This window comes from Cryptomeria japonica, chromosome 7 (genome assembly GCF_030272615.1).
Source record: "Cryptomeria japonica chromosome 7, Sugi_1.0, whole genome shotgun sequence".
NCBI classification, from domain to species: domain Eukaryota; kingdom Viridiplantae; phylum Streptophyta; class Pinopsida; order Cupressales; family Cupressaceae; genus Cryptomeria; species Cryptomeria japonica.
In genome coordinates this window covers 15,713-24,976 of record NC_081411.1, presented here as the reverse complement: position 1 = coordinate 24,976, position 9,264 = coordinate 15,713, and the positions used below count along the sequence as shown (strand labels likewise).

Here is a 9,264-nt window from a genome sequence, read left to right as displayed (position 1 = left end):
AGAATTAAAGAAGACTTTAATTAATGAATTAAATTTAAATCAAAATTGTTATGAAAATACTTAAATTTAAAATTAAAAAATGCAAAATGAACTAAGAGTTAAACCTGCTTCTCGTAACAAAGGAACCAAGCTTCCGAGGATTTCTCCAGCAAATCCGAGGAAAAGGAATATGATGCAATGCGGGAACTTTCTGGCAGAGCCCAAAAAGTTTAGAGTTTAGGGCACCCCCCAAGTTCATCGTTTTAGTGTTCTCACTAAAATCAAGCTTGAGGACAAGGGGGGTCCTCTTTCTTATCTCAGGTGCAGACACCTTGTGAAGAAGCGCAACTTTGTCCTTTGTAGAAACCTGAGAGAAGCAATGATGAAGAAACATTCTTGTGTAAGAGCCCGTAATCTGAAATAGAGCATCTTCTTGAGACGAACAAAACCAGCAAGATTAGATTCCCGAAGAAGGAATCTCCTGATCTCACTAATGATAAATGAGCATTTCTGATGCAAGGGATGCCAAGATGAAAAGGGAATGTACTGGTAAGCATTCAACTCCTTCTGAAAGCACTGAGAGGAGAGAATACCGGTGGCATCAAAATTTGAACCCTTGAAGAAATGGATATCCAGAAGCACAATTGAGGTAGAAGAGATAACTGAAGTGATATTAATCTTTGGATAATAACTGGCATAAGCAGAAAGATATTGGTGAAGAGAATCCTCTGAACCACCCCAAACACCTACTGCATCATCAATGTATCTTCTATAAAACAGAAGAGGAGATAAATCCACAATAGAAGATAGCTTGCTTTCCAAATGACATAGAAACAAACAAGCATAGACCACTGCAAAATTACTCCCCATAGCTGTACCTCTGATTTGCTTATAAATCAACCCATCAAATTCAAGGAAATGATAATGTAAAACCAACTCCGCAAGCCTCATGATCAAAGGAATGAGGGAAAGGTTCAACTTGTGCTCTGCAAAGTAAAGAGACAACATTTCTTTCAAGGCAGTAAGACCCAAAGCAGTGGGTATACTAGGATAAAGAGATTCTACATCGAATGAAAAGAGGAAACAATCTCTAGGGAAAGAGAGAGATCTCAAGTCCTGAAGCAGTGAAAGGGAATCTGCAAGATGGTTAGGTTGAGCCAACAAAATTGGGAGAAGCATAAAATGCAGAAACTTAGAAACAGGCTCAAGGAAGTATCCTGAATAAGAACAAATAGGTCTACCAACCAAGGTGGGCTTATGAATTTTAGGCAAGAGGTAAAAAGCACATGGACGTGCTTGAGAAATTGGATTCTTCAAAAGGAATCTTTCGACATTCTTAAGGAAAAAAGAATATCTAGAAAGAATAGCTTGAAGTTCAATTTGCATTACCTGCCAAGGTACCTCTTCAACCAAACAGTAAACATTATGATCACCAAGTTGCCGCTTGCCCTCATTAACATACCAGGATTTATCCAAAACCACAAGACCCAAATTTTTGTCTGCTGGTTTGATAATTATGGAAGGATCTCTTTGAAGAGATTTGAGGGCTTTGAGAAGCCTGGAAGGTAGCATAGGAGATGCAGAAAAAGAGACACCTGCCATTTTTTGAGAAACAATACTCTCCCCAACTTTAATAATGTCTTCGAGCATCAAAGATGGATTCAGAGGATTCCAAGAAGAGTTGGAAGACCGAAACTGATATGGAAAAATGCCTGAAAAAGCAAGATTAATATCAACAGGAACAACTGGATCTTCGCCGAAAAAAGCACGAAGACGAATCCTTCTAGCAAAAGCTCTGTATTCTGAAAGAATATCTTGAGGCAACATAGGGGGAGGACGGGGAATATACTTCAACCCGAGGCCAAGAACTCTCCTCTCATCAAAAGAAAGATGTCACGAGGAAAGATTATGAATAGCCGGATTAGAAATCCGACGTTCAACCTCAGCAGGAGTCTTTCTAGAGAAAAGAATAAGAGAGAAGATTTCAAGGCTAATGACAGGTCCCCAGAAACTTACACGAAGTTGGGAGCGGAAGCTTTTGGAGGAGCCCTCTGAACAGAGCGACTTCAACCCTGATTGAAAGCAAACTGGCGTCCTTGATTCTGTCTTTGATTCTGAAAAAGCGTTGGATCATGTCTTTGAAAACCCCCAAAGTTCTGAATCAGATTCTTTCCAGAAGAGGGATTTTTTAATAGTCCCTTGTTTCCGAAGGAGGAGGAGGGCGGTTCTGCAAACTGGATAGACCGACCTATTCTCTGCCTTGATGGGGATCTTGAGAGCTGCCTTCCAGAGACAGTTGATGTGTTCCTCCGGGTAGAAGACCCGGAGTGAAGCCTGTTTTTTGGCATAGAAGGCTTCTTTTGCTATGAAAGCTTGTTTTGCTGAGAAAACAAATTCTGTTGGGAAGACAATTTCTTCTTCTTATTCTTATGATTCTTAGACTTTGCCTTAGTCTTAGAAACATCCACAGAATTAGGAGATACGGCAGCACGAACCTCCTTTTGAATTTGTTTCTGCAAATCTCTCTGAAGAGAAGAAAATTTATCATTTATTAGTTTAGCAATAGATTTCTCTGGAGGTAACTGATCTACATCCACCATGGATTGATCACGGGCCTCTTGCCTAGAAATTTCAGCAGCATCCTGAACAGACTGTTTAAGGACTTTGGCTAAAACAAAATCATTACATTCAGCTATAAAGAAATCTTTAGCAAGCTTATTCCAATCAACAGTAGGTACAGAAAAATCACCAAGAAAAATTTGCTTATCAATAACATCTATGGTAGATTGTAAAGAACTCAAAAAAGAATTTACAAATTTCTCAATGGCAAGAATATGATTTTTAGAAGTAATATCCATAGCTTCAATATAAGAGAGAAGAAACTTTTGGTTTACATCAGCCTAAAGGCTTTCGAAGCTGGAAACTAGAAGATTATTTCCCTTGGAATCATTAATAGTCACCTTCAGAGGCTTCATTCGAAGATTTTTAGGAAGCGAGCCAGCATCTTTAAAAACTCAGAGTTTTCGTAAGAACTCAATAGATCTATCTGCAACAGAATGTAATCTCTTATATTCCTTCAAAGAAGAAATAATGAGGGAAGAAATTGCATCTGGGAGATCACTGGGCGGCTTCTTTGACTGATTGGAAGAATTTTTATGACGACGAGAAGCATCGCCATCTACATTATCCTCCACATTAATAACAGAATCAGCATTAATTTCAACACCAGCAGAAAATTCATTATTTGCAACTGAATTTTCTTCGTGACCGACGTCATTGATATTACCCACGGCTCTGAGTATTTTTCTACAGGCGGCCTGTGCATTTAATTCCTCGTGGGAGGTGTGAAATTTGTTTTTATTTCCATGTGCCTTGCGGGCTCCATGGTCTGCGTGGGCTGCAAGATTGTCGTGGGTTTCATGAGCCTCATGGGCTTCATGGTCCGTGAAGGCTTCATGAGCCTCGTGGGCACCATGACTCACGCAGGCTCCATCACCCACAGTGGCAGCAGCCTTCGCGTGGGAAGAAAACTTTGCGTGGGGGTTGGGGAAGCCAAGGGACCCGCCACGATGTACTCCGCCAGCAAGAAGATCATCTCCAGTGACAAAACCAACGCGAGCATCAGTAGCATCAACTTGTTCAATGTGAACCCGATCAACAGCTTGATCATTGTGAACTCGATCAGAACCGGAAGACGATTCAACACCCTAGAGGGAGCGACGGATTTGATCCAAATTTTCATCAATATTTTCAATTTGGTTATCCCGAGTTTCTTTTTCTTGATCAAGTTGGTGAACAATTTGCAGCAGATGATTTTGAATAGTAGAGAACATGGAAACATGAGGATCCGCTTCAGATAAAGAAGGAGCTGAGTCTGGATCAAAAGAAAGAGCAGCACAAGAGCATGTGCGAATTTGGTGACCAGAGGCATCATTCACAGGGCCTGCAGTTGATGAAGGTCTCTCAACTACGGGAATGTGGGTAGTAGTTGCATGGTCAGACACTGGTTTTTTAGCTGGAGCCATCGTGTGAAAAAAAGTTTAGGGATTAAAGATTTTTGGAACACTGGCAGCGAAGCTAAAAAATCAGAAGAATTTAGACTAAGAGAGAAAAAAATTTAACTTAGAAAAAAAAATTTCAACTTAGAAAAAATTAGATATAGGAATAATAGACAAGTTTAGTTTGTAAAAGACATGGAAAATATTTTTGATTCATTCCAAAACATGTTTCGCCTTTACAGGCTCATCAGTTGGAAACAAAAAAGAAAATAGTTACAATGCCAAGGCTTTAAATAATGAGTGGAAAACAATCCACGATCATTAAAAAACCATAAAACTAAACAAGTCTAAAAACCACTAGAAACTAAAACCATGGTTTCTTGAGATTCAAATTTGAAAATTTGAATTCGAAAACCAATTTACAAGGAAAGATTCTAAAAATGCCTGAGTGAAAAAGGCAACTTTCGAAGTTTGAAATTTGAATTTCAAACCGTTACAAAGCAAGTTTCAAAAAATTGCCCAAATGAATAAGACAATAATCTGAAAAATATCTAAATCTAAATCTTTCCAAATCTCACCAAAAACTGAAAATGGCAAGTATTTGAAAGATGAAGAAACTTGCCAAAATCTTCATGAGTTCGAAATCCCTCCAAAACTGAATTTAGGAAAGAATTTGAAAGATGAAGAATCTTTCCAAAACCAATCATGAGATCAAGAAACTTTCCAAAAATGAACAAGAGATCAACTCAATAATTCAAAACACATTCTTAATTAAAAATTTAAATACTTTCAAAGTTTTAAATTTAAATTCGTAAATTCATAAAATAAAGTCAAATAGTCAAAAATAACATAATGCTATTTTTGAAAATTAATTAAAAAGCTTAAGTTTCAAATTGGTAAATATTTAATATTGAGTAAATCAATATTAAATAAATTTGAATTAAAACTTTAGAATTAAAGAAGACTTTAATTAATGAATTAAATTTAAATTAAAATTGTTATGAAAATACTTAAATTTAAAATTAAAAAATGCAAAATGAACTAAGAGTTAAACTTGCTTCTCGTAACAAAGGAACCAAGCTTCTGAGGATTTCTCCAGCAAATCTGAGGAAAAGGAATATGATGTAGCGCGGGAACTTTCTGGCAGAGCCCAAAAAGTTTAGGGTTTAGGGTTTAGGGTTTGGGGTTTAGGGTTTGGGGTTTGGGGTTTAGGGTTTGGGGTTTGGGGTTTGGGGTTTGGGGTTTAGGGATTAAATATTTTTGGAACACTGGTAGTGAAGCTAAAAAATCAGAAGAATTTAGACTAAGAGAGAAAAAATTTTAACTTAGAAAAAAAAATTTCAACTTAGAAAAAATTTTAACTTAGAAAAAATTAGATATAGGAATAATAGACAAGTTTAGTTTAGGGTTTAGGGTTTGGGGTTTGGGGTTTAGGGTTTGGGGTTTGGGGTTTAGGGTTTAGGGTTTAAGGGTTTAAGGGTTTAGGGTTTAGGGTTTAAGGGTTTTAGGGTTTAAGGTTTAAGGGTTTAAGTGTTTAAGGGTTTTAGGGTTTAAGGGTTTAAGGGTTTTAGGGTTTAAGGTTTAAGGTTTAAGGGTTTAAGGGTTTTAGGGTTTAGGGTTTTAGGGTTTAGGGTTTTGGGTTTAGGGTTTGGGGTTTGGGGTTTGGGGTTTGGGGTTGGGGGTTTGGGGTTTGGGGTTTAGGGATTAAAGATATTTGGAACACTGGCAGTGAAGCTAAAAAAATAGAAGAATTTAGACTAAGAGAGAAAAAAATTTAACTTAGAAAAAAAATTTTCAACTTAGAAAAAATTTTAACTTAGAAAAAATTAGATATAGGAATAATAGACAAGTTTAGTTTAGGGTTTAGGGTTTGGGGTTTGGGGTTTGGGGTTTGGGGTTTAGGGTTTTAGGGTTTGGGTTTTAGGGTTTAAGGTTTAGGGTTTAGGGTTTAGGGTTTGGGGTTTGGGGTTTAGGGATTAAAGATTTTTGGAACACTGGCAGTGAAGCTAAAAAATCAGAAGAATTTAGACTAAGAGAGAAAAAATTTTAACTTAGAAAAAAAAATTTCAACTTAGAAAAAATTTTAACTTAGAAAAAATTAGATATAGGAATAATAGACAAGTTTAGTTTGGGGTTTGGGGTTTGGGGTTTAGGGTTTAGGGTTTAGGGTTTTAGGGTTTGGGTTTTAGGGTTTAAGGGTTTAGGGTTTAGGGTTTAGGGTTTTTTTTTTTTTTTTTTTTTAGGGTTTAGGGTTTCGGGTTTCGGGTTTGGGGTTTGGGGTTTGGGGTTTGGGGTTTGGGGTTTGGGGTTTAGGGATTAAAGATTTTTGGAACACTGGCAGTGAAGCTAAAAAATCAGAAGAATTTAGACTGAGGGTTTAGGGTTTAGGGTTTCGGGTTATGGGTTAGGGGTTTTGGGTTTAGGGGTTTTGGGTTTAGGGGTTTGGGTTTTGGGTTTTGGGTTTTGGGTTTAGGGTTTAGGGTTTAGGGTTTAGGGTTTTAGGGTTTCAGGGTTCAGGGTTCAGGGTTCAGGGTTTGGGGTTTGGGGTTTAGGGTTTAGGGTTTTAGGGTTTAGGGTTTAGGGTTTATGGTTGAGGGTTGAGGGTTGAGGGTTGAGGGTTTTAGGGTTTTAGGGTTTTAGGGTTTAGGGTTTAGGGTTTAAGGGTTTAGGGTTTAAGGGTTAAGGGTTAAGGGTTAAGGGTTAAGGGTTTAGGGTTTAGGGTTTAGGGTTTAGGGTTTTAGGGTTTAGGGTTTTAGGGTTTTAGGGTTTAGGGTTTGGGGTTTGGGGTTTGGGGTTTGGGGTTTGGGGTTTGGGGTTTAGGGTTTAGGGTTTTAAAAAATTAGGGTTTAGGGTTTAGGGTTTAGGGTTTAGGTTTAGGGTTTAGGGTTTGGGGTTTGGGGTTTGGGGTTTGGGGTTTAGGGTTTAGGGTGTAAAAAAAATTAGGGTGTAAAAAAATTTAGGTTTTAGGGTTTAGGGTTTGGGGTTTGGGGTTTGGGGTTTAGGGTTTGGGGTTTGGTGTTTGGGGTTTGGGGTTTAGGGTTTAGGGTTTAAAAAATTTAGAGTTAAAAAATTTAGAGTTAAAAAATTCAGAGTTAAAAAATTTAGAGTTAAAAAATTCAAGAGATCACTGGCTGCGAAGGAAGAAATCCAGAAAAAACATAAAGAGTAGACAAATAGCTAAGAAAGGAACATGCAAATTTTCATTGAGCTGTTCAAAACTAGTTTCGGGGAATTCACCCCTCATCAGTTGAACTCAAACTGAAAAATACATGTAAGGGGAGGAGATTAAATAGAAAGTGGAAACAAATCCACTGTTTCTAAAATCATCCTCGAAAAACTAAAAAGTCTACTCAAGTTACAAAATATGAATATTACAATGCTTTTAGAAGAGATGCCCATGTGTCTTTTTTCAAAAATGATTAATAATTAATTAGTAATTAATAGTTAATAGTTAAAAAGTAACTATTAACAAATAATTGATAATTAAAAAATTAATTAGTAATTAATAGTTAAGAAGTAACTATTAATAAGTAATTAATTAATAACTATTAAAGTAACTATTTAAATTAACATTAATAATTAATAATAAGAATTATTAATTATTAATAGAAATAGTTAATTTAAATAGTTAATTTTAATCATGAGGCATAGATCTATGGGACAAAGGTCTATGAGAGAAGAATCTACTTCTCATCAAGAAGGACCCAAGTCATCGAGGGTTACGCCAACAGATTCTCGGAAGAGGAATATGGCGAAGCGCGGGGACTTTTTGGCAAAGCCGAAAGAGTTTAGGGTTTAGGGTTTAGGGTTTTAGGGTTTTAGGGTTTAGGGTTTGGGGTTAGGGTTTAGGGTTTAGGGTTTAGGGTTTGGGGTTTTAGGGTTTAGGGTTTTGGGTTTTGGGGTTTAGGGTTTAGGGTTTAGGGTTTAGGGTTTAGGGAGAAGGTGAGGATTATGGAGAGACCTTTGCACCAATTTCTAGATTAGAAGGAGTGAGAATGTTGCATATAAGGGATTTAGGGTTTAGGGTTTGGGGTTTAGGGTTTAGGGTTTAGGGTTTAGGGAGAAGGTGAGGATTATGGAGAGACCTTTGCACCAATTTCTAGATTAGAAGGAGTGAGAATGTTGCATATAAGGGATTTAGGGTTTAGGGTTTTGGGTTTAGGGTTTAGGGTTTAGGGTTTAGGGTTTGGGGTTTGGGTTTTAGGGTTTTAGGGTTTAGGGTTTAGGGTTTAAAAAATTTAGAGTTAAAAAATTTAGAGTTAAAAAATTAGAGTTAAAAAATTTAGAGTTAAAAAATTTAGAGTTAAAAAATTCAGAGTTAAAAAATTTAGAGTTAAAAAATTCAAGAGATTAGGGTTTAGGGTTTAGGGTTTAGGGTTTAGGGTTCGGGGTTGGGTTTAGGGTTTAGGGTTTCAGGTTTAGGGTTTAGGGTTTAGGGTTTGGGGTTTGGGGTTTGGGGTTTAGGGTTTTGGGTTTGGGGGTTTTGGGTTTAGGGTTTGGGGTTTGGGGTTTAGGGTTTGGGGTTTCGGGTTTCGGGTTTAGGGTTTAGAGTTTTGGGTTTTGGGTTTTGGGGTTTAGGGTTTCGAGTTTAGGGTTTAGGGTTTAGGGTTTGGGGTTTGGGGTTTGGGGTTTAGGGTTTAGGGTTTAGGGTTTAGGGTCCCTCTCCCGGATTACAAAGATGAGCACGAAGGCTTTGATACCAACTTTTGGAAAGGTCGGGCAAGGCAAACCAGAACAAAGCCTGGGCTTAGGGTTTAGGGTTTAGGGTTTAGGGTTTAGGGTTTAGGTTTTAGGGTTTAGGGTTTAGGGTTTTAGGGTTTAGGGTTTAGGGTTTAGGGTCCCTCTCCCGAATTACAAAGATGAGCACGAAGGCTCTGATACCAACTTTTGGAAAGGTCAGGCAAGGCAAACCAGAACAAAACCTGGGCTTAGGGCTTAGGGTTTAGGGTTTAGGGTTTAGGGTTTGGGGTTTGGGGTTTGGGGTTTGGTTTTGGGGTTTGGGTTTTGGGTTTAGGGTTTAGGGTTTAGGGTCCCTCTCCCGGATTACAAAGATGAGTGCCAAGGCTCTGATACCAACTTTTGGAAAGGTCGGGCAAAGGCAAACCAGAACAAAGCCTGGGCTTACCAAAACCAAATACTCTTTCAAAGCTGTCTATTACAAACTGCGGAATTACAAATTAGACGTGCTTTCAAACTAAAAACTTAGACTCAAAACTAATGTAATACAAGAAAATTTCATAGAAAATATGCGATGCCTTCCTCATAGCCTTGGAGTCCCCTTTATAGA

The 9,264-nt window shown here is 37.8% G+C and overlaps 1 protein-coding gene across 1 annotated transcript; it reads right to left on the bottom strand.

Annotated features, from left to right (window-relative positions):
• Positions 1 to 291: 291 nt before the first annotated feature.
• Positions 292 to 1,806, bottom strand: LOC131856286 (uncharacterized). The gene has a single exon (XM_059207854.1). The coding sequence runs from the start codon at positions 1,804 to 1,806 to the stop codon at positions 292 to 294; it is 1,515 nt and encodes a 504-aa protein (XP_059063837.1).
• Positions 1,807 to 9,264: the final 7,458 nt, after the last annotated feature.

Coding starts and splice junctions, on each gene's coding strand:
- LOC131856286 (XM_059207854.1), bottom strand. CDS start 1,806: ATGTTGCCTCAAGATATTCTTTCAGAATACAGAGCTTTTGCTAGAAGG.